The sequence below is a fragment of the Apaloderma vittatum genome, unplaced genomic scaffold (genome assembly GCF_000703405.1).
Source record: "Apaloderma vittatum isolate BGI_N311 unplaced genomic scaffold, ASM70340v1 scaffold45144, whole genome shotgun sequence".
NCBI classification, from domain to species: domain Eukaryota; kingdom Metazoa; phylum Chordata; class Aves; order Trogoniformes; family Trogonidae; genus Apaloderma; species Apaloderma vittatum.
In genome coordinates, this window is record NW_009715208.1 from 1 (window position 1) to 26,154 (window position 26,154).

At 35.3% G+C, this 26,154-nt stretch overlaps 1 protein-coding gene across 1 annotated transcript; it reads left to right on the forward strand.

Moving 5' to 3' along the window:
* Window positions 1-207: 207 nt before the first annotated feature.
* AK7 (adenylate kinase 7) lies at window positions 208-25,914 on the forward strand (the record flags this gene model as incomplete). Its single annotated transcript, XM_009869007.1, has 17 exons — window positions 208-450; window positions 1,526-1,634; window positions 2,617-2,711; window positions 3,638-3,748; window positions 7,431-7,514; window positions 8,048-8,136; window positions 8,645-8,735; window positions 11,639-11,716; window positions 12,409-12,558; window positions 14,055-14,183; window positions 14,516-14,657; window positions 16,111-16,239; window positions 17,198-17,257; window positions 18,680-18,877; window positions 22,216-22,436; window positions 24,588-24,746; window positions 25,876-25,914. Coding segments are annotated over 17 exons (2,127 nt in total), but the record flags the coding sequence as incomplete, so codon positions are not given.
* Window positions 25,915-26,154: the final 240 nt, after the last annotated feature.

Genomic DNA, 26,154 nt, shown 5'->3' on the forward strand with positions numbered 1-26,154 from the left:
GAGCCGGGCGGCGGCGAGGAGGCACCTGGGCCTCGCCAGCACCTTCGGCTTTAGGCACCGGGGACGAGTCAAGACAGACTTTACAGCCGAGGCTGATAAGTCCCCAACGTTTCTGTGTTCAGCGGAGGGCTGTGTTCTGAGCTGCGGTAGCCACGCCAGGAGCGGGGCTAGCCCGGCAGGGCTGCTGCCTTCCCGCGGCCTCAGCAGCTGCGCAGCGCTCGGCCTGTGCCTGCCTACAAAGGTGTGTCCTGTGTGTTGCAGTATTTGTCCGGATGCGTTGTTGGGGCATCTCTTGAAAGCACAGAAGAGGAAGAAGAGGAGGAGGAGAAAGATGAAAATAGTTCAGCTGCCGAAGTTTCTAGTAGGCCAAACGAGAGAGTCTACCAAATAGTGGGGACCCTTTCTAAACCAGAGAGTACGAAACCACATTTTGCAGAGGAAACATATGCAGTAAGTGAGAGTCTTGTTTCAGACTACCGTTAGACAACGTTAGAAATAGTGCAAGCCATGTCAAATGACCTACATTAATAAAATGGTGTTTTGTTGCTGTTTACAGCTGTATACGTATGTTTTATTCCTGCGCGTTGTCTCCTCCCTGGTAGGTCTGATGCAGCAAATAGTAAAAGTAAGGAAGTCAAGCCACAACAGAGTTTGTTTTGTTTTTTTTTTTAAAAAAAAAGATAATTAGGCACAGGACATCATCTATCCTGGCAATCCACGAGTCTGCCTTCCTTTTTCCTCAAAACATACCTCTCTTTTATCTCTGTGCCTTTTAAAGGTAGCAGTGCTGCAATCAAAGTTGGTGTGACTCTTCTTAGGTGGTCACTGAAATCACAGTTTTCACTAGCAGCTAATTGTTCTGAATACCTACATATTTGTACAAAGATATGTCCCGAGGTAATTAAATGAGGCTTACTTTTAAGAATGTGATTGCTTATTGCTTGATTTAGCGTTTTGAAACTGAAACTGTCTCTGTCTTAAATTGATTATCCAGAATCTCTTTCAAACATTCAAAAATTTTGATTCAAACATCTGTATAGCTCAGCTGTTCAATCAGAAAATGGTGGCTGGTGGTATTTGGCTCTTGCCAAAGTGTCAAGCTTGCTCAAGTGATGCAGACAATCTGCATTTAACAAAAATGGCAGGATACTATTTTGCAAGGAAATGGACGTGTTTTTTTTGTCTTCTCCATTCTGCCAACTGTTCCTTGTTTAAAATACCTACAAAAATCACAGACTATTTTTTTAAGTTCAAAATTACACTGAAGATATTAATCCTAAAATACCATTAAAATTTCACAACTTTGACCTATATAAATGTGTACTGTAAATAAGTTTTAGCATTTAATTTACATTTTATCACCTTAATTATATCTGACAGATAAAGTTTGATATCCATGTTATGAATTATTCTAACATTCTAGTGTTAGAAAACTAAATTCTGTTAATAAATTAAGCTTGAAAAGCAAATTATTTTTGATTTTTTAAATCTTTTTTTTAAAAATGACAGACTATTTTTTCTGCAGGTCTCTTCTCAAACAGAGCTCTTAAGTCACCTGCTTGAATGTGAGATTGTTTTGTACAACATCACTGAGGATGCAGATCAAATTGAGGAAGCAACATGGGCTGCTTCTGGTTAGTATAGCTATCAGCTGAACATAAAATTGGTTGCTATACAGCCATCAAAATTTACCATAAATGTACAAGGAAATTATCTGGGGTTTATGGTTTACTGTAATATAAAACTGGGTTCCTTGGTGGAAAAATGCTGCATGAGATGTTCAGTTAATAAGCAAGGAACTGTGCAATGCACTGTAGCATTCATAAGGCTGTCATGGAATTGTCCAACACTTTAAATGACATATCTGTGTGGGCAGTTATTTCCCTAAATAACTATCAGCCATCATCTTATCTATTTCACTGGGAGGTGGGTAGAAAATTTGCTCCTGTGATATTCAGATAATGTTTCAATATTTCATATAATTATTTTAAATATATTTTGACTTCAAAGTACAATAAAAAATACTCCTAAGTCTTCCTGATACTTTGACACAATCATTATATCCAAATTCTGTTAGGCACCTGGAGTCTTTTTATGGTGACAGTGCAATATTGTTCTTTATATGATAGTTAAACTAACTTATGCTTTCCTAATTATAGTATAAATACTTGGATAAGATGTTATGTTACATAACCTGCATTTAATTATTTTTCTCTAAACTCAAGGAAGCTTTACGTGAATTCTGTAGATTTTCTGTTTCAATCATAGAAAAAACCCACAGTTTAGTATCTTAGCAGTTAATAAAGATGAATCATTTCCTAGTATAGATTGTTTCTTTTTTTCTTTCCCTCCATGGTATGTAGCTCTATGGAGATTATGTTGTTTCCCAATAATTTGATCCTTTATTACCATTATTAGCGTTATTTCTCTATTTATTTTCTTTCCTGATGTATTATCTTTATTTTGTATGAAGCCAGATAAGAAGTATTTGCCTAAAAATACATATCACATAGACTGTTATGACATAAATGTCTATACAAGACCTTTATATAAAAGCAAAACTATCGTTTGAGTAATTGTTTAGAATAAATTAATTTCTTTGCTTTCATTTAACAGCCCTAAATAAGGAAATAGAGAATTTTGCAGCACCAAAGTTATTCATCCTCATTTCAACAATAATGAGCTGGGCACAAAGCAAAGCCCCTGTTCCTGTAAGTAATATAAAAACATTATTTTTTAACTGAATGTTTCCATTTAATGGAAAATATTAAATAAATTCAATTGAAGTATTTCAGTATGTACTTCCACAATAGCTGATAAATTTACTGGCAACAAGTGTGTTTTTTCTCATGATCCTTTCACCCTCAACCATTACTTACTGCCAAAATTATTAAACTTATTCCACTGGACAGAAAAGTTTGGCACTCGGCTACAACAATACAGGCAGACATTAGGGACTGCTTGGGCAAAAGGAAAGACCTATGCTAATCACAGTATGCATTGTTCTTAAGTCATAAAAAAATCCCATATTTACTACATATTTAAGAAAATACATATTTAAATCAGTGTATAGACAGATAAACATGTACATCTTCATATATGTTAAATATTGGCAGGAACCATGTGGGACATTTTTTAGCAAGCTGTGGCAATTCTTAAATTTAGCATTACAGAAATACAGTTTTTCAAGGTTGGGTAGTACTATATATAAGATAAATTCACATTTTTTAAAGTATGAAAAGTAGTTTAAAATCTTTTACTGTGAAAATTGAAATTGCACTGTTGACAGAGCCCTGGCACAGGCTGCCCAGGGAGGTTGTGGAGTCTCCTTCCTTGCAGACATTCAAAACCCGCCTGGACGTGTTCCTGTGTGACCTACTGTAGGTGATCCTGCTCTGGCAGGGGGGTTGGACTGGGTCTTTTGAAGTCCCTTCCAACCCTGAACATTCTGTGATTCTGTGTGACATTTTCAAAATGTTGAATCTCAGATATGAGAATCTGAATTTTTAAGAATTTCAAATTAAAACAAAGTCAAAACATATTTAAAAAATATTTTTAGTAACTTATTTTAACCATCTAGACCTTCTAAAATTGTTTTGTTATAAGACATATACAAGTCACATTTTTTCCTTAACAGGAAGATCCTGAGATTCCTTTTACTGATGACGATTATCGCAGAAGAAGATCTCATCCTAACTTTATGGCTCACATAAATGCTGAAAAACTTATTATCAAACTTGGGAAAACTGTATGTAAAGAACTTTTTTATTAAAATAGGTCATTTGGTCTACTTACTTAGAGTATTATTTTCGTAATGGATATTACCAACAAACTGAACAAATGTTACAAATATGTTATTCTCTTGATAAATATGGATAACATCAATTATTAATAAAATGTCAAGTTTAAAGAAGACTATAATGTCTTTTGAAACCTAAGTGTCTGCATAATGCAAATCCCCAATTCTGTCTTCTTCCTTTGGTATTGAGTGGCTCATGCTTACCTCATTTTAAAAATACATGGTTTCATTGGATTAATCAGAGATAATTAAAGCTGAGCCTGTGTGGGTAAAGACTTGAGGGTGACTGAATGTAAAGGAAAGGGACAGTAGTGTAAAGAAAAGCAGCATCTTTATATATCAGCAAGCTATGTTAATATTACATCTCATTTAAATACTTAGAAGATATTCTCACCACACCTAACATGTTCCTGGATAGTTTGTGCTCTTGGAGCAGAGAGCTCATGAACTTTTCTTCCTCCCTGTAATGCAATTTAAAATCATGACCACAGAGCTGGCCCAGAAGAGCTACCATATGTTATCATTTTATGTGTGTTCCTTCAGCTTTGTTTCAATTTGATTAGACTAGTAATCTTACTAGAGAACAGCCCATGCCTCTCTTTGTATTTCAGAGCTATTACTAAATAAATACCAACAGTGGCTCACAGTGTGCTTACCACTCAGGAAAACTGATGATGTTTTAATTAGTGACAGAGTACCGTGGAGGTTAGGGGAGAGAACTGGAAGAAAACAAAATACACTGTATGATGAAGGTGTCATTTGGTCATTCTTTTTGTGTGTTAGCAGCCTCCCAGAAAAAAATATAATTTAGTGACTATTGTGGAAATGTATCAGGCTAATTATAGAGGGGAAAAAACCTTGATTCTGATTTGAGTACATAATTGTCATCTAAAGCCTGCTGAGAAAATAGCACTTGAAGTTATATTCTATTTTAACATGAGTTTAATCGTGCAGAATGCCATTAAAATTTGGTTTACAGGTTGAAAGATCAGTGGTAAATTGTTTTTACTTTTACTGTGCTAACATAAAGTTATAGACTATGGAATAACTTTCATATTGCTGATATTAGAAACATGAAGGTTGTAACCAGTGTCTGCCAAACCTCACTATAACTTCTGCCACCAGTAACACCCAGATGAACTATTAACTCAATTTTTCTGACTCGTCCAAAGTCCTGAGTCACTACATAACAAAGATTTTCGTATAATTAGCTTCCTAATGTTTGCCAGGCTTAATGTCTGTCGAGAAGACATGATAAAGCAACTTAAATGTTGTCAATACACACCTCTTGTAGGCCTTTCAAAAGGACCTTGAACTTCAGGGTCAGCTTCAATGGATGTCATGCCCCTGTTCAGTTTCTGCCAGCGCTTTGGAACAGGAAGGCTCCAAAGCATCTGTTCTTCCCAGTAGATCAACATAAATCTTCTTGTGACAGCTGGAGACTTCTGGATTACAGTTCTTCCTCATTTCTAAATCCAGTGGCATCTGGGGAATGCTCCATCTGTGAAAGAAATGGCAGCTACCACTTGCCTGCAAAGAGCTCATCAGGAGATACTAGGATTCAGCGGCCGTGTCAGTGGGTCTTGCAGGGCAGGTCTTGCCCCTAAGAAGGGAAGAGAAGGGTTTCCTTGCCTCCATACCTGTTCAGAATGCAATTTGATGGTTATTGTTGCTTAAAGCAAGATTTTGCCCCTCGGAGTTAGACTATCTCCCACCTATATTTTACTTAAAATTCAGCCAGAGTTGTAAGCTGGAAGTCTTTGCTTTTTAGCACACTAGTAGTCTGCTTACCTTCGCAGCAGAGTACTTACTCGGGGGCTTCGTGTCTTCTCTCGGAGAGAAGTCTCTGGTTCTGGGGCCCCGTCAAATTCAGAGTCCCAGAAGACACATCTGCCTACCACAGACAGAGGAGCTCTTCATCTCCCAGCTCTGTTCTCAGTGGCGTCGCGGGTCCTGAATTCATTAATTTAAACCTGTTTCTCCTTTCAAGCACTCTGCTAGAATAAACCAAACAAGCGTAGAACAACCAAAGCCCAGAACTTATTATAATATAAGCTAAAATGTGACATCTAGTGGCTTTAATGAATATTACACAGGAGCTTGAACATCTCTAGCCGTGACAAAACACTGCTGTGTGTACCGAGCTTGCCTAGTAATTGTGTTATTTTTTGAATTAAAGACATCTAAGTAATCTCAAGTAGTGCCTTCTCATATGTGTGACTTGTGACACTAAACAGATATCTTTAGAGGACCTGAACGTGTTTCAGAGGTTTGTATTACAGTAAGGTGCAGCACTCAGTGCCAGACTGGTTTGTCTCGACGAGTGGCTACTGCGAGGTAAATGGAAGAAAATCCTGTGTTCCATTCTTCTTAAGGGAGATGAGCAATAATAGCACCTTGTGCTTTCACAAGAGGCAGGTTTTTCCTGCTGGGAGACCTGCTGGTCTTCTCCTGCAGCATGTTTGCAGTCTGTCCAGAGCAATCCTGGGAGCTACTGCTCTTAGGGCAGGCTAAGTATGGGAGCTCTTATGCTGTCTGTAATGTCTTCTGACTTTAATGTTTCTCATGATTGCTGACAAGCTGTTGCATTCGAGTTGAGAGAGTTTTTATCACAGAGTTTAATTCTGCAAGCAGACAGAAGTACATGCACAGGTACAGTGCACTGATATTAAAACTTCTTATCACTTCGTATGACACTTTGCTTATGTAATCAAAGACTGGTTAACTGTGTTCTTAGTTTTATGGTTGTGAAATATTTTAAAGATGATAACAAAAGATGCTTTTTTTCCCCGAAAAAAGAAGTAGATCCCAAATCTGGGTATTTTTTTCACGGTGCTGGTAAATGCAGGTTATTTTACATAGTTTTATGTAAATATATGATGTCTAAGTTGTTTACAGTATGAATATTATTTAAAAATTTTGTTTCACCTTAAAAATTTCAAAGGGGCTGGTCCCAAATTAAAAGATTTTCTTGAAAGTTTTTCTCCTTAAGATTTTATTATTTTTTTTTCTCTCTCTGTAGCCATCCTCAGCACTGATCCAAGCAGTAATGTTTTGCATAAACATGCAGCCAGGAAAGGCAAATTTGTGACATTATGCAGTAATGGTCAGCAGAAAATATGTTGGTTGATCTTGATGTGTGATTAGGAAAACACATATTCATTCATTCATTTATTTATTTATTTAATTGTATTTGAAAATGAAAATAAAGCAATTGTATAATTACTGACACAGCTTTTCCCACTTCTCTAGGCAGTCAACTGCAAATACAATGCAATTAAAAAAATAGCTACAATGAATTTCTGAGTTATTTGTCTTAGAAAATTGAAACATAAATTATCCTGTTTACTTCACTGATTTACAAAATTTCCAATTTTTAACTCTGAACAAAATTTTAGAAGTTCAGTTCAAATGTAGACAGGTCAATTTTGACTGAGCAATGCTCTTTTGAAGAAAACAGCAATATGAAACTAGAGGATATGCAACAATTGATCTAGCTACAAATTTTAAGTGAAATAATTTACACGCTTTGTATATTTAGTACACAAATACTCAAGTTTTGGGGTAAGCAAGTATGGCATTTGCAGTACCATATTTTTATTAAAACTTTCTTGTTGATTTTATTTCACAGAACAAACGTAAATTTTCAACTTATGTTGTTGCCTCAGGACATCAATATGGAGCTGGGGAAGGAGTCTGGCACTACTTTTTTAAGGTAGACATCCAACTATTTTTGAAGGTTCATTTAATTTCTGGGAGCAAACCACACTGAAACTGAATGAATTTCTAGTAGCTTTGGTATCGTAAGCTTAATGCTTTTGTGACCAAAACTCTTTATTTGATCCCTTTGAAATGTTTTAGGTGCAGTGGAAGTGTTTTCCACTTTTTTGGATCTCTGTTTTTTATTTTTTTCCATACTTTTTGAGCAGTATGTACTTTACAGTGAGAACATGTCTGTCATGTCAATGGAATCAGGAAAAATGTCTTTCTTCTCAACTTCATGTTCTCCTTTTGCCCAAGCTTTTCTTTTATTTGGGATATAAAATAAAATTTGTCAAGAAAAGAGGAGTTTCTTGGGTTTTGTGTGCTTACAGTCAGTATTTCCTTTACTGCAGTTCCATTAATCATTCAAAAACTTGGGCTTTGAATCCTGAATATATACATTTGCTTAGTAAACAAATGCTTGTTTTTAACTCTGGTTAAAAGGAACCTTGTTTTGGTGACTTCATTCTTCATTTGTATTTTCAGCTAGGTTGGCTTAGTGAGACTCCTGCAATACCTGTTTTTGGAGACGGAAACAATTTTATTCCAACTATTCATGTTCTTGATTTAGCTGCGTAAGTATAGAAAAATTCCCCTGGTCAAGAATTGACATCCAAATCTACTAGAGAGTACTGAGGATTCTAAATTGGGGTAGATAGGTTTAAGAACACCCTTTGGCCCTTCTTACCAAGTCAGACAGAGACTTCCATTTCTTTAGTATTAGAGATGCCTTCTGGAAACCTTGTCTGACTGTTCATTGGCGCTCGTTTTAAGAAATGACTACCAATGCTCCGTGTAGAGTGTGATACCAGTTAACTGTCACAGGACTGGAAGTGGAGTGTGGACTCTACAGCAGACTAAGTTTATATATTCTACAGATGCTGCTTTTTATCATTTGAAGTTCTTCCTCCAAAGAAATACCTAGCTGTGCTTTTTTTTTAGGAACATATATATGAAGATTTCATGCTCTGGAAAGTTCTACAATTTTACAAATGCTTTGTACTGTTTCTGAAATGCATTTAACAGTGAAAGCCCAGTCTGCTGCTCTAAGTACCAGCCCTGACTGTACTTCCTGTATTTCAGAGTGTTACAAAATATAGCAGACCACAGGCCAAAATCTCACTATATACTTGCAGTGGATGCATCCATGCACACTCTTCAAGAATTAGTAAAGGTAAGAGATTCAATTTTTTTTCCAGATATCTTTAAGGTTTTAAAAGCTACACATTTTACTGAAGTCACAATTCCTAGGTTTTTCTGAATTATCTTGTGTAGTAAATGACATGGAGGATTTAAAACTATTTTTTTAAGACTTCTGTCCTTTGAACAAGGAGTAATGGGTACAAGCTGGAACATGGGAGGTTCCATAAAAATATTAGAAAGAACTTTTTCACTGTTAGGGTGACGGAGCACTGGAACAGGCTGCCCAGGGAGGTTGTGGAGTCTCCTTCTCTGGAGACATTCAAAACCCACCTAGATGAGTACTTTTACTGTAGGTGATCCTGCTCTGGCAGGGGGGCTGGACTAGATGTTCTTTTGAGGTCCTTTCCAACCCCTGACATTCTGTGATTCTGTGATTTTATGATTCTGTGATTCTGTGAACAAAATACATTACTTGAACCTGGTTTTGCAAAACTAACTTTTGATGTATTAGCATTAACTTAAGTTGAAATTTTACCTAAGAAAGTTCTGATGAATTGTTATGAGATTCAGAGTACTGTAATTAGTAATTAGCTCAAAGTCTTTAAGATGTTTTCTTGCTTCTTTTTGTAGGAAGATATCTTGTGATTCCAAGCATTTAAAAACTAAGTCTAGAAAGAGTCTTGATGGCACTGTTGAACTACACTGGTAGTGAGAATCAGCTATCATATGATGCAATAGGAAACTTGCTCATGTAGATTAAGCAAATGTTATATAAGGACCAGATGTAACAGCCCAGTATTTCTGACTGTGTCAAAGAGTGTTTCATGTAATAGTGTATTAGGGAGCTCACAAGAAGATGCAACCTTTGTTTTGGTTCAGGAAGGTCTCACTGGAAAGTTAATTGTTGAAGAGCCATTCTGTGTAAGTGACCGTAATGCAATCAGTCAACAATCCTATGGAAGAACTAAAGGTCAAAATAACTTGCTCCTATGGTCAACCACAGGAAACAGCATTGTGTAAAAAGGAACACAAAAGACATTAAAAATATGAAGTCCTTAGAGAAGAGGGGTAAAGGCTATTGACACTCAACATTATTAGTCATATAAGGCCATTGCATGATACTTGTTCAGAAAAGCTTGGGAAACAGAAAATGAAAATTGGCATGATTAAGCTGTAGGTTGAAGAAAACAAGATGTCAGACTTCAGAAATTTATGGTTATATCTAGATGAAGAAAATTGAATGAAAAGATCATGAAATCTGGCAGGATAAGGGAAAAACATTGAAGTTTAACTGTCAGGAAAGGCTCAAACTGAATATCCTTTTTTCCAAACACTTAAAGAACAAAAAGCCTGCCAGAAAATCTGTAAGACACATTGATGATTATTATATAGAAGGACCACTTAGAGAAGAAAAGGCCATAGTAGAGATGCTTTCTGTTAGTGGGCATAGGTGAGAATTCGGAAGCATTTTAATGCTTCATTGTCTCTTTGTGGGTAACTTGTTAGAGGATCTGTATAAAACTAAAGTAACTGTAGAAAATATCATAGAATGAACTGACAAAATGAATACTAAGAAACCACCAGAGTCTTATGGCATTCACAGAAGAGGTCTGAAATAGCTCAAGGATGAAATAACTGACTTGATAGTTCATGCATATAGCCTGCTATTTAGCACGGTCCTGGCACTTGAAGACTAGAGGATGATAAATGTGATGCCAATGTAAAAAGAGAGGTTCCTGGAATGTTTTGGAAATTACAGTCCAATACACCTCATACCATTGGCTGATAACCAGGTACATGATTAGACTTTGTAATAAATTAAATGCATTAAAGAATACCCAGATACACATAAACTATTTGGGAAGAGTCACTGTGACTTTTGTAAAATATTCTCCTGAGAAATACTTTCCAAAAAAATATTTTCAAATACTTTGGAAACCTCCTGAAGTTCTTTAATGTGACCAGCAAATGTGGATAAAGGTGAGCAAGCTGACGTCCTTCCATTTCCCAAAGGCTTTCGAAGAAGTCCTTCACCAGAAGCTGTTGAGAGGCAGCTGGGTGTCCTGAGACAGGTGCTTGGGTTTGTTTTTCTGTATGAGATTGTTTAGAAATGGGAAACAGAGGGCAGGTGTAAGTGGGCAGTTCTTGTAGAGACTGAAAGTTGCAGAAAGCACTGTGGAGAGCTGTCCTGGCAGGGAGCATTAACAGCCCAGGGGAACATGGGGAAAGGACAGGAGAGAGAAATATCTTGAGAGTTACATAAATATAGAGCATCTATTTCTGGTTTAGGAAGTCTCTGAGCTGAAAATAGCTGAAGTTCAGAAGAGTGACTGGAAGGTGTATCATGTATTCTTTTCCTATTCTTGCTTTCATTTAGGTGTCCCCTAACGGACATTGTTGGAGACAGAATGGTGGAATATGTGTAGATTTGGTGTTTTAAATCTGTTTTAAAGGTCTGTAGGAGTACGTGACAATTTCTGTCTAAGGAAATGTAATGGTAACATGGAGAGTTATTGATGGCATTGATCTGAAAACCCTTCCTGATAGTTAATAGACTAATACTTCAAGAACCTGAAGTGAGAGTGCTGGGAAATAAAATAGGTTCCCAAATAGTTCTTAAGCAGTAGGAACTTGCACATAGATTTAAGAGCTTTGGAACACTGCTCTGTGGTTTTGGGTTGGTTGGTTAATTGTTTTTTTGTTCCAAGCACTAAAAAGGAAGTGGTACATGCCAAAAAAAAAAAAAGAAAAGGTGTTTAATACTAACATTAAAGTTAATATACTGTTCTTTGATCTGTCTGTTTCAAATCAGTGCACTGATTTTTCAGGTATAGCGTAACATAAAATTTAAAGCACATATTTTGTCTGCATAAATCATGTACATTTTTTCCTAAGAATCCGATTTGATAAGTATATTTATTTTTTTCTTGACAGTGTATAAGTAAAAACGTTGGACCAGGAAAAATTGAGAAGATTCCAAAAGAAAATGCATTCCTGAGCAAAGAGTTAACAGTTAGTACTTTTTTTCCTCTATTACCAAAGGAAAGGATATAAAGTTAAAAGTGTATCATGAAATATATAATTTATTTTTTTATTTCACCAGAAAAAAAAAATAACACATGCCTAAAAATGTATACAGTGATTTCAAATTTAGAAAACAAGCAGACTAAAATTTAGCCATCATAGAACAGGCTATTTTGAGGAGTTACAGTTTGATTTAGAAAAGCGGTGGAGCACTGATGTCACTTTGCCCTGAGCATACTTGAGCACTCTAACAAAACCTACACAAAATGATAAAAATAACAAAAAAGTTAATAAAGAGGTGCTTCTAAGACTGATGAACACAGCGTATGTAAATTATGTTGTATTCATATGTTTATCTGGAATAGACTGTTCATAGAAATAACCAAAATACAACCCTGGTAGTTTTAAGATGGTACTTAATAAATTTATGAAACTTTGTACAGAATAATTGTTTAATGTTTCATGCTCTATTACTTCATGAGAGTACTCAAATACAATTGGAATGCTTATAATTTAAGAAATCTTTAAAAGCCTGTTTTGCTTTCAGCACAAACTTTCTTTTCCTATACTTTAAATCTTTCTATTCTCACCTCTCCATTCTTGTCTCTAGTTTAGGCTAGCAGTGTTCTTTTACGATGCGTAGCTTATGCCTGTAAATAAATATATCTTTACTCCCTCAGCAAATGCATTTGGATATGTTGCTTGTGAACCTGCGAATGGAATCTATGTTTCTGAAAGAGACTTTCAACATTAAGTGGGTTGCTGAGGCAGGACTGGTGGAGAACATCCAAAAAATCGTCAAGGAATACAAGCAAAGTCGAGGATTACTGGTAATGGTTTGGTGTGTGCTATTTTAAAGTGTGCCTTTCTTTTTTTTTCCCTCAATGGAAATGATTACATAAATGCAAGCTTTAATTTATTTAAGTAAAAATACATGGAAGACTAATACAGATGCAAAATAACTGAGCATAAAAACTTAAAGTTAAACTGAAGAAGTGAAAAAAGAGGGAATATTAGTTAAAAAAATAATCATTGAGTTTTATTTCTTTTATGCCTAAAACTGAAACTATGTAAATGCAAATAAGCTTTCTGATGGAGAAGCTGCTGCTCTGAAACTAGTTTCCGTATGCAATACATGGCAGTCCTGGTATATTTTGGATCAAGAACACAATAAATGTGTCTTTTATTTAAACGTTTTTTATAACAGTCAATATTTAGGTATTTCGTGTCCTTCATTATGTTTAATAAGCCAGGGCATTCAATTGCAATGTAGTTTTCATTTTACCCTGCCCTGTTGTGTAAGGCACTGAACAACTGTGCTGTTTCCTATGTTAGCTTAATATTTAGAATTTTTATATTCAAATGTATAGGGAAGGTTACTGAAAGGTACAGAAAAATGCTTGAGTACATTCAAGTATTGATTGGTACGGTAAAGCTGTTCAGCCTGTCTGAATCTTGTTCAAACTTCAAACAAGAGTTCAGGAGGTATAAAACAAAATACAACTACTATAGATCGAGGTTGTTTGTTAGAAGTCCCTGCATAACTCTGACAGGATTGTCACATCTGTGTTTGGATTAAACTACCGCATCTGATTACGTATGCACATAATTCAAAAAATTCAGTGCAAAAAATAGACATTCCAAGTAGCAAGGAGAGGGAGGATGAGCTAGACCTCTCTCCACTACTCTCTTAAATTTGCAGTTTGCACTGTCAGATTTACTGAATTAAGATAGGCAAATAATGATGTATGACACTGAGTTTGTTGCACAATGTATTTAATAATTGTGTGCTGGAAAGTTGATTATACTTACTCCTCCACGGGCCAGGTAGGCTGAAATGACAAATTTATAATACCCTAAGATTATGATGGATCTGAAATTTTTGAGGTCAAAAACCCCATTGTGGTGACAGCAACTTTGCCTCAGATGGGAAATAGAACTTTTGCATATGTGTAGTAGAATATCTGCTACCTCCTTCCAAAATTCACTGCATCCTATCTATGGGGTTGTGTTTTGTCTCTTTTGATCACTCAGACACTAATAATGCCACCATGAGTTGATCTCTAAGTCTGTTAAATACAAGTGTGCTTTTTTGCCAATTGTCAAGTTGTACATTTAAATTAAGTAACAGTGTTACTCAAAGCATGTGGATCATATAGGAGATATTCAGTGAGAAATAAATAAATAAATAAAACTAAAATATATTTTCGGTTTTAACTATAATAATTGTTATTTCCTATTAGTTTTAGTAAAAAGATTGTTCCTTTTACATAAAAACATCCTTATTGTTTGAATGATGCTGTATCTTCATCTTTTTTTTTTCCAGCCTCTCAAAGTTTACCTTCATGGTCCTCCTGGGGTTGGCAAATCCACCATTGCTGAAGAGCTCTGCAAACACTACAAGCTACATCACATTAAGATAAATGATGTGATTTCTGAAAAGATAGCAAATCTGGTATGTTATGGCTTTCTAATATTGCTAATCTTTTAATTTCTCTAATTTTAAAATGTTCAGCATAATTAAAAAAATTAGTTAGAGTTAAAATAACTAAAAATAGGTGTTCCATTGGAATGGAAATGTGTTTTGACATAGTCCTCACCTCTGGGGGATGCACTGAACTCTTTTTAGAGACTGAAGGTTGATTAGTATCATGTTGTCCAGGAGCATACAAGAAATAAATTATTTAATTTTCTATCTTTTTTTTTAACTTCTATTACATCTGTGTATTAAAAAAAAAAAGGCTATGCTCTTTCTGAGCCTGTTCCAATTTCTGATCTTGTCTTCAGGAGAAAACTGTGACATCTAAAGAACTGGACTCTGAGAGTGTGGGAGAAGAGGGAAAAGATGATGAAGTGGAGGAGGGTGAAAATGTAGAAGCAGCACAAGAGTTATTAGCTAGAATAAAAGAAAACATGGACCAGAATGCAGGTAGGAAATAAAAAGTATTAATACAAGATTTAGGTAACTAGTGCACTCCTATGCAAATGGAAAATTAGGAAGAAAATTGGTGGTTTAGAACTTTTACATCCTATTAAAAGTGAGAATCATGGCCTGTCCGTTAGTATAGACCTTATTTAAAAATCAAATACAATGTTTTAATTTGGCATTATATACCTTCTATATTGAAAGTGATATAATTTTAAATGCTGTGGTGCTTTTTTAATTGTAGAAGTTTTATCTTTCTAATTCTTTCTGCATTTTATATATTTCTTTTTACTGTGTAAGTTGCTATATAAGTAACAACAGTATACTCAGAAGCCTTAGATTCTTGGCCATATTTTTTTTAAAACTTTATTATTTGTTCTCAGAACAGGGAGCATAATTTATACAATATAAAGTAAAAAGTTAAGGAAGTATATTTTTATAAAATTTTCAATGAAGAAAAGTATTGTGGTAAGAAAAAGATTTAGTGCACTGCCAATATGACATTGTGAAGTTTTTCTTAAGTTTTGTCCATATCTAAACATTAAATATTATTCACTGAAGCCTATAAAGAATTTTGAAGTTTGGAAATAGAAAAACATTCATAAAAACTGTCATTACTGAAAACTACTAATTATAATACATATATGAATAAAGTAATGTAGTTTTTGACTTAGTGCTTAACATTTTCTGTGCAGTATAAAGTGATCTCCCCTTAAAAATGTGTCCTGTCATTAAAGGTTTACCTGACCTGGATCAAGTGTATTTGAAAACCAGTGACCTTGTAACACAACCAAAGGCTTCAGTTAATGAGACCTATGGCAGCACATGTTCTGCACACTTTGCTTTGTTGTTTAAAATAATAATGCCTTTTGAAATAGTGACGTACTTTCATGATTACAAATGGTCTAGAAATGTTTAAGACTTTTAACAGACAAAGGAAGATGGAGTCAGAAACAGGAGTCAATCGTTGCAAAAGAACAAAAGATTAGTTCAAACCAATTGTTTTGCTTCAACGTATTTGTCAAAAACGTAGGCCAAGTTAGTAAACAATTTCATACTTCAGTCTACTAATCTGAAAATGAAACTTTTGAAACCTCTCTCACTTTTGTTTTGCAAGACTATATTTAAGCCTTAATTTGAATAAAAAATGTTTGTCATGTTTTTTTCTATAAATATTTCTTTGCTGCTTCTGTGAAAATCTGATTGCATTCTAAAAAAACTTAAGCTCATGTTTAGTATCCTTAAGGTTCTAGTATTTATTTTGTAAACAAAAATGTAATTTAATCTTGTAGCTAAATATTTATATTCCATAGATCACTGACAGCATGTAATACACAAAATACACATTTTTTTAGGCTCTAGATAGAAGTTTCTCTGATACATGAATATTAGTAAAATAAATTCAGGTATCTCTTTTCCATATACTAGGTATCTCTTAACCTTCTGTGTGTCTTAGGTCGCCTAGATGATCAGTATGTTATTCAATTTGTAAAGGACAAGCTCAAATCCATGCCATGTAGGAATCAGGGATATATCTTAGATGGATTCCCAAAGACCTATGACCAGGCAAAAGATCTTTTTGATTGTAAGTACTGCTGGGTTTGGGTTTATTGCTGCTTTCGGGGTTTTTTTTGCTGCTAATATTGTCATTGTTCTCAGTGTCACTAGTTGAAGTGCATCAGCACTATAATGACTGCAGTGCAGGACAAAACACAAAGCTATTTTCACATGATGTTTAAAATGTAAGAAGGATTGTAATGTACCTTATTTAATTCAAGCACTACATAGTTTTCAGACTATCTTTGCTGGCAAAGTGCAATGTAAATCCACAGATCTGAAGGATACTTTCTTCTGTGTTGGTCTACTCCACTCAAGCAAGCTCTAAGGCAGTGTTACTTTATAATGTTTAAGGGCTGCTTAATGAGGGGATCCAGGCACTGCACCAATACATGCTTTGTGAGTCAGATTAGGGTGGGTATATTAGATCAGCCACAGGAGATATGACTTCAGAGGAGCCCTGTGACATACATTTCAAATTGTGAGCAAGCACTGTCCATGCATTACGGCCAAGAATCATCTCCATAAGTAAATTACATCATGAGGTTTGAAAGGAAAACAGAAAGTCAGTCTTGTTCAGCTTAAGATGCTGGGCTGTAAATTATCATGCTCAGCTGATGCTCTTCTGGCAGTTTTACCGACTGTTCAGAATAGTGGCAGGAACCGTTTTAACCGTACTACTGTAAAACATTACTACTCACTGTGCTGAGCCCTATCTCTGGTTTTGGCAGAATAATAGACTTGGCAGGTGGAGAGGTCAGGGTCAGGACAGCAGTATGGATGGACAAATTTTAAAATTGTATGAGCATATTTCTGCTCTATAGGCAAACAACTATTAGTGTCCCAAGGTAGAATTCTGTGGTGGCTGGCAGCCACAATTAGTATAATTTGAATATAGACAAACCTGTGTTTGTACAGGGCACATTTCCAGCAAATATAATTATATAGTTGCTTCAAATGTCAATCTTTTTTTACTTTTTTTTCAGTGGAAAGTAAAGATGAAGAAGAAGGCAAAATACTCGGATATGATAAATTAATCTTACCTGGTAAGCTTGCTAGATTTCTTTTTAAGTAAACAAAGGAGTTTTCAAGCACTGCTGCCACCAACGAGAAGTCTAAAATATCACTCCATCTGTTCATATTTAATGTAACATAAAGATCTAATTCGTATAATGCTGCTGCCCTCTTACTGAAAGTGAAAAATTAATCAAACCGAAAATTTTGATTCAGTTTGTGGGTGTTTTCTTTTTTTGGTTTCTTTTTGTGAAAATACTGTCCAATGTTGGCTCATAACAATAGTAGTGGCTGCCTTTGTTGTGAGTACAGCAGCTATTAATGGAATAAACAAGAGCTCCTGAACTTGGTATATTAAAAAAAAGCCCTAAGTTTATCTTTAGTGTGATTATCTTGAAAGACGTTACCAAATTCATTTGAATACATCAGTTAAATGGAGAATTAAAGTAGAGTGGTTTTCATCTGTGATCGGGTGGCTTCATCCTGGTGTTTTCACTATTGATTTCTTTGGAAGTTTTGATTACAGTCAAACAATACATTTGGCACACTTTGCATTACAAGATGTGTCCTGTTAAATAGAATAAGGATTGCCTGTCTCAAATTCTTGGTGTTTCTGTAAACGAAAATTTACTGGCTTCAGTGAAAGTGAAGAACACTCATAATTTTCTGAAAAATTACTTAGTTCTTACACTTAACATGAAGGCGACAAAGGTTTGTTTTACAAAATAGACTTCTACCAAGTTCGTAACTACTTACGAGTTGCTACTTTCTCAAGTAAATAATTTCTGTTACAAAAATCACAATAGAGGGTGATGACTTTTGATGATTTGACAAAAAAGTGAGCTGTTAAATTTCCCAGTGTTACTTGCTGCTTTGGCTGCACAGTTCATAAATTTTTTTTTCCTGTTCTTCTTATACATATTGGTTGTATGATAGCTTTGTGAGAAAATTTGGGCTATGCTGCATTACTGTCCTTAAGATTTTTATATGAATTGGTTGGATGAGATGATCTCTAAGGTCTAAGCCATTCTCTGATTCTATGAAATTGGAATATCTAGCTTCTTTACAGACATGTCTCAATATTGTTAGGTTGCTCTAACTGGAGAAGTTGAATATGAACATTTGATAATTAAAATCTCTATAAAGACGTAGAGAATTCACGTCCATTTCTTTTCAGTTCATGGAATCCTAGAATGGTCTAGGCTGGAAGGGACCTTAGAGATCATTTAATCCAACCTCCCTGTCATGGGCAGGGACGCCTTTCAGCTAGATCAGGCAACACATGGGGACCAAACGGGGATCAAAACCACAACCTTGGTGTTAGCAACACCACACTCTAACCAACTGAGCTAACCGGCCACCTATGGTTTAAAATGTATTATTAACAAAATATAGGTAAGAAAGAAAGAAAAACAATTATACTTGGGTGCTGATAATGTGTTCTTCTTCAACAGAATTTGTTATTTCTTTGACCGCATCTGATGAATTCCTTATAAACAGAATAATAAATCTGCCAGAAAGAATTGTTGCTGGAACTCATTATACCCAGGACCGTTTTCTGCAATCTCTGAATCTCTTCAGAGAGTTAAACACAGATGATATGACCGTTCTCAACTATTTTGATGAACTTGAAATACATCCTCAATTTATTGGTATGAAATAACAAAGTTAATAGATAAAATATTAATTTAAAAAATTTGTTGTTATAGATTTAACACTTGTGAAGATTGTATAGTAATTGTACATATATAAATGATATTTTAATTAACATTACAGAATGCAGATACAGTAAGCATTTAATTATATACCTGCAAAAACATCAGTGTACTCATGAGGATTCTGAATTGTTCTCCACAGTTAACCTGTTTTAAAAAATAGTGGGTTTAATTGTTCATCTTTATAGACTGAACTATCAAAATAATTTTCTGACTTAGGTTACAGACCTCTGCACTGGCATCCTTCTGGGTTGGTGTAATAGTATATTTTTATGGACTTTCAATATTATAGTGGCTGATATTTTTTCTTTAGATTTATCCTCAGATACCATGGCAGTATACATGTAATCTGTCAATAATGAAGCATGAAAGAAATTTATTAGGAATTACAGGTGGAAGACTAGGACTGAATCTGTTTTGCAATGTACATGTATATGAGAAAACTTGTCTTCCCACTATCTAGAAAATTGTGATCACTGGAAAATCTTGAGAATATTACTATAATCTGATTATTCAAAACCAATGAGATTAGGGTGACACCATTCTTAAGAAAAATGGGTTGGGATTTTTTTAGGAATGCAGGGAGAAAAAAAGAAAGAACAAGGGAAAAACCCTGTAACTAAAGTCAAACTACCAATGTTTGGAATGTCCATTTGAGATGATTTATGAGAAGTTAGTTGTTGAACAGCCTCAGCCATAATTGATTTCTTAATCTTTATTTTTTTGCTTAATGCCAGTCATGGAGATTATCTTGATAATAATGCCATAAACATGGTGTTAGGAAGTGTAGCAGTGGGAGAAAATATTGTGTTAGCATAACAATTTTGAATTGAGCTAATTCTGCTACTGAAAGTTAATGCAAGAAATGGTAAATATTCAAGTCTGATGTATCAGATATTCTTACCTTATACACTTCTGGACCTTATACACTTCTGGATATGCAAGTAATACGTCTGCCAAAGTTTTATTTTGGTGGGGACTATAAGGTGTGTACTTATGGTAGAAAATTGCAGTGTTTTCTGCTAAGAATTTTGCTCAAAGATTACTCTTAAACTCTTGTGTATTCCAAATAATTAAACTCACTAGCCTACCAGTTTTAATTATTGAGATATCACAACTGTGACATTCAGTGACTTCCAGATGATTTTCATATTCAGTTTTTAGTGTTGATGTTCATCTTCAAAGAAGCATTGTCTTTAGGTCCTGTTTATCCCAGGAACTGCCTCTTTACTTATATTCACATCACTGATTGTCACTCGCTGACGTATGCCAGCATATAGCTTTCTGGCATAAAATGGTGAGAACAGATGACAAAGATCAATGAGGAACCTTCAGCTCTGCAAATATCCCTCCATTCTAGCTGATGTTCCAGTTGCTTTATCAGATCCACAGAATTAAGGAGCATTAGATTTAAGCAGAGCACCAAATGCTTTCTCAGTCATATTCTGAATTAATTTAGTGGGCAATGGTTAAAAAATTTTACTTGATTTGTTATTTATTGACTTGAATTAACCAATTTTTTCTTCTGCCTTCATTTTAGAAAATCAAAGCATGTGGGTTTATGAATTGCTTTTATGATTATTTTTTTTCCTGAGTCTGGAATATGATTAGTACAAAGGAGTGGGCTTCAAGATTCTGGAAACTCTGCTGCAGTGACTCACTGCATCAAGTTTGCAAGTCAGTTACCTTGTGTCTTGTTTTTCTCATCTGCAAATTGGAGATGGTGACACAGGCATGTTAGATCATTTACAGACAAGGCATGTTCAAGTAATAATAGCAATTTCCTTTGAAGCTCTTAATATATTAACTCCTTTTCCAGTTAACTTTCCTCTCAGTTAGTGTTGGTGCTAGCATCATGGATAGATGCAGTTAATTATGATTGTTGAAAGAATTACATTACATGGCCGTCTAAGAAAATGCAGTCTTTGAGACCTCAGATTCAATGCTGAAAGAGTTCTTAGTAATACTTTAAATGACTAGAAAAGTGGTTTACATTGTAATTTTTATATCCAGATGCAGTTAAAATTGCAGAAACATTGAACTGCATGATACAGAAAGTGTGTTATTCTTTTTATCTGGAACACTTCAAGAATGTAGTTTCTAATTTTTGGAAAGAAGAAGCTATAAAAGAAATTTTATCATGTAGTATTATGTTAACTATCTCTTCAATTCATTAGCAGTGCTTGGACTTCAGGTCCAAATCACAAACACTTAAACTGTTGGAATAATTATGTTAGCGTTAGACAGCTATCTTCTGTTTGAATTAATGATTAGAAAGAAATGGGAAGGATGATTTGCAAATGGCTTTCAAAATAACTTCATAAAGCAGAGGACTGTGGAGTAGGGAGTACTGGATTCTCATCTAAATTCTGTATTCTAGTTGTTCAGGGTTTTCCCTTTCCTCTTCTTGTTCTCCCTACCCATTTCTGTGCCTTTACATCTGCAGTCCCTTACCACTGAGCAAGCTATTTGTCTCTGTATTCTCTGGATAGGTGAGATGCCCACTTTTCCTCTTTTCCATGCACTTTTCTCCACCCATTTTGCCAGATGCCTTCCCACATTGGATGCATACAGTGCCCACACAGCACTGGAGACGGTCCCATTTTTTGTATGCTTTATCTTTTCCTTCTCCTTTCTTTTTTTCCCAGATTTAATACACAAGTAGCCTTCAGCAATTAAAAGAGAGAAGGAATGCAATGAAGGAGAAGGTCTTGCTCAATCTCCATGCTCTTACGCGAAGCTATAGATTGGGGTTGTAGGCATAACGCAGAAGAGTTCAACTAGAGAGGGGTCTATGTATTTGTAAATCTGTATGTGTGAAAGCTTTGGAGTTTGTTACCAAATTGTAACAACCTATTGTGTAACCTACGGGGGAGTCGGGTTCAAAAGCTGGTAGTTTTATGCGTCTGGATAAGTTGACATAAGATTGGTGCCAGGAACATTTCTGACAGTGAATGACCGCTTTTTCAGCTTTCAAAACTTAGGTACACTGCAACTGATAAACAGAATGAGTGTAAAAAAATATTTTAGTACATTTCTCCCTTAACCATCTTCCAAAGACTATTTTACCTGCAACTAGTATAGAAAATCAGATACAGAAAACTTCATTCTGTGTAGCAAAACCCCCTACATTTATAAGCAACTGGAAACAACATTTTATACTTGAAAATTCAAACAATGTGAATACCATGTCTCTTTAGGTCTTGCAGTTATTTACCGTGTCCACTGATAATTGACAAAAGCCTTGAAAATTTATCTCTTGTATTGTTTAAAAGATGTAGCCAAATTTGGAGATCCTGAGAACAGATATATTGTAAAAGAGATCATCAAGGAAATTGGGGAACCTCGGAATTATGGTTTGACAGATGAGGAAAAGGAAATTTTGGAACGTAAAGCAGCAGAGGAATGTCTTGTCAAAGAAGCTGAAGAAAAAGCTGAACAAGAGCGTAAAGGAGCTGAGGAAAGGGCTCAAAGGATGGCAAATTGGGAAGAGTGGGTACGTCAATACATATTGTGGGGAAACCATTATTATTTATGCATTTTAGATGTCTTCCAGTAATCTGTTATGCAAATACATTTGGAAACTGTGGCATAAATATTCTAGTTCCTTATATCGTACCTTAGATCTGGGCTAGCTTATCTTCACAGTGTGTTTTGAGGCCCAGCCTGAAGAGTATAATCTCTTTCTGATGGCCTTTTATTTGTTTGCATGTTAGTATAGGCAGATCTTTAAAATACTTTTATGATACTCTTCTTGTTATCGTTGTGCCATAGCTCTTTAATTTTACCATTTACAAATCTCTACTAAAATCAGTGGTGTTTTTCCATAACCAGTCTTCTAGGACATTTGCATTTTGCTCACTTCTATGCAGCTGACCAAGGCTTAATTGTCATGCCTTTCAAACAAGATTTTTAACTCAACACTAATCAATATTCCAGTCTGCACTGCAGAAGGGTTTCTAAGCCTGCAAAAGAAGCACCTCCAAGAGCCGAGTCCTCAGTTCAGTGAGGACTACCTGATGCAGTCTGAAGAATGCTTTTTGTTTGCTCGTACTTTAATAAGTACTTGGTACTTAGGCTAGGTGACCTCATAGAATTTGCACACAATGCTTTTTCACTATCTACTTTGCCACAGCTAGGACATTTTAGGTAAATACCTTGAAATGCATACTGTAAGAATGTTCTTGTTCACACTCAAAGTCAATCAACCCAGGCCGATTCACCAAAATGCAGTTCTACTGTTGTCTTTTAGAGCTATTTAAAAACAAAACTGATCTCTCCTTAAAGAAATCCTTCTCTTACCTTTGAATACCCATACATATCTGTTGGGAAATGATACCTTGAAATTACTCACTATTGAAGAAGCATTTACATTGCTCTGATGTTGGTCTTGTTATCTTTTTGCTTATTTACAGCTTCATTCAACATTAAATAGCATTTGGTACTCCCACTTAACTCGTCTAAAGGATTAGTAAGGCTAGTTAACACATTTTTAGCTATATTCAATCCAAGGCCGAACAACTTTCAAGAGACCAAACTGCATTATTCAAAGCTAAAGTAGGTGTTTAAGTAAAATGTGTGCCTAAATTTATCCTTTTAAACACACCCATGATCAGAAAATCTAAACAACTATTCATTTGCCCTGGAGAGTGTAGCTTAGATGCTCTCTCCTAATAGTGACCAAAGATCACTTGCAGGATTTGTTCAGTCTCCTGGATTGAGTGAATAAAGTAAATATCTTTTCCAGATATTGGTTTATCAGCTTTATCTGAACATTGCTTTTGTGTTATGCCTTGAGTATAAAAAAGCAGTCTTCAGAATATGATTTACTTGCTGTATCTATATATGACTCAGGCACTGATAAATAAAATAAGACAAGAGAGGACAATTAAATTTTAATTTTGAGTAATCTTCTGGCTAAAACTACTGCAAGTATGCATGCTATTAAGTGCTATTAAGTGGAAGAAAGAAAAACTTGCAGTGGTTTTATTTCCACTCCCCCTCCTACCTTTCGAGTGTAATCATTGGATGTGATTTAGCCTGAATTCAGGAATAAATTTAGCTAGTGTTAACACATGTAATTCACTGTGGCTTTAGTCTTCTTAACTCTTATCCCCCTAGAAAATTGACACAAATAAAATAAAGCAACCAAACCCAAAATAAACAAAAAAAACCAACACATTTTAGAGTTATTTAGAGAGTCAGGACTCTCTTCTGAGCAAGAATATTCTCCTTCCCCTCCAGTTCCAAGAACCCTCAAGAAACCATCTGTGTCTGTAAGAGTACTAATTTTTGAACTGATACAGTAGATTCTAAACTCTTTGCTAAATATAAAAGGACAACTGGAAGTCTTCAGAATAAACCTTCTCTTAAGTGTCAAAGAGAAAAAATAACATAAATTTACTAGGGAGATTGTTTCAGTTTTCATCATGTTTAATTCCTTATCCTCACTGTGCTGCGTGCACTAAATTTAATAAGCAGTTCATAGTTTTTCCTACCAAGCTGTGAGTTTTAAAGTTTTGTCCACAGCTTCTAACACTATTCTTTTTTTTTTTTTTTTCCTCAAGGCCACCACTATTATTTAGTTAACTGCTCTTTGGTAGATGTTACAAACCTTACTCTTTATGATTTTGTTCCTCATTTGTAGAATAAAAATCTGGAGGAAGTGAAAAGACAAGAACAAGAGTTATTGGAGGCCCAGTCCACTCCACTACGAAACTATTTAATGAGGAATGTCATGCCAACACTTATGCAAGGCATAAATGAGTGCTGTAGGATCAGGCCAGATGATCCAGTTGATTTTCTGGTAAGGTGATCACATTTGTTTTCTTAAATATGATTGAATATTCACGTAGACCCAAATAATCTCTATTAACATAAGAACTTAAATTCTTTTTCCCCACTGTCATGACAAAAATGAATTAACTGTTAGTATCTGCAACTCTGGTGAGCAGTAAGTACAGCAAAAATTAAAAACTCAGCAACTACTTTTATGGGGTCAACTGATAACGTGTAGCAAACAAGAGTGTAGTCCAGCTTTGCTAAAGAGTAACAGGACAAGAATCACCACCAGAATTTGTTTCTCTTGCTTGTCTGCACTCTGCAGGACTTAGGTACCCTGCCAATTCTGCTGGGAGGTCGAGGCCGGCAGGAAGGGGAACATCGCTCTCCATCCTGTTTACAGGGCTCTAGGCACAACAGAACACATTATTGTGATGCTGAATGAAAATCCTTTCACGATGCACAGATTAATTAATGATTAAATATTCCAAGACATTCATAGAATAATTCCAGTTGTAAAGGACCTCAAGAAGTTATTTGTCAGGGTCAGCATGGCACTCAGACAAGAATTCAGATACTGTTAAGTTACTGCTGTACTGCTGTTCCTCCTGTACATCCTAAGAAAGTTATTATCAAGCTATTGCTGTTTTAATGAAAAGAAACATTTTATTAACAAAGCAAAAGCTTAAAACAAAAGCATTGGTGTTGTGTACCACTTTAGGCACTAAGGAGTGTTAAATTGTTTCACCTTTTTGCTTACTGGTGAGTGACAACTACCTGTAGCTATAGGAGCATGAGATCTTCCCTACCAACTGCACAGCTTCTACTTATTCTTCTGGGTCCAGAAATCAAGCTGTAGGGTACTCCCCGGGATTTTCCATAGACTGTCATAAATGTTTCATTTCCTCCTCTTGCCCATGACAGAGATGGGTGACTGCTACCAAGAGAGAGGGTCAGGTGGATGGTATTTTGGATGCTATTTATGGGGAAGAAGTTTCTCTGACGTATCTGCCAGAAGTAACATTTTAGACCTATTTAATACTTTCTGTGACTTTGTTTAAAGCAATGTTATCCACTATATTTTTGTTATTTTGTATAACTTCTAAATTGGAAACTTTAAAGTAAGTGAAACTTTGGCATTCTTCTGTTTATAGGCAGAGTATCTCTTCAAGAACAGTCCTGATGTCGAATGAGAAAAAAGTTAAATCCTAACAGCTGTAGAAACTGTGAAACAGAAAGCGAGAAGATTCCTAATGCATTTTAAATATAAGTACTTAATTTAGTTTAGGCTTACTATGTAATCTCAATTTTTATTTCTTGTATTCATTACTATGTTGTATTGGGGTTTTAATGTTCCTTCTACAAAAGTACTATTTACTGCACATATTAATCCACTTACACATCTATTTCATATGTTTATTTGAAACTGTGAC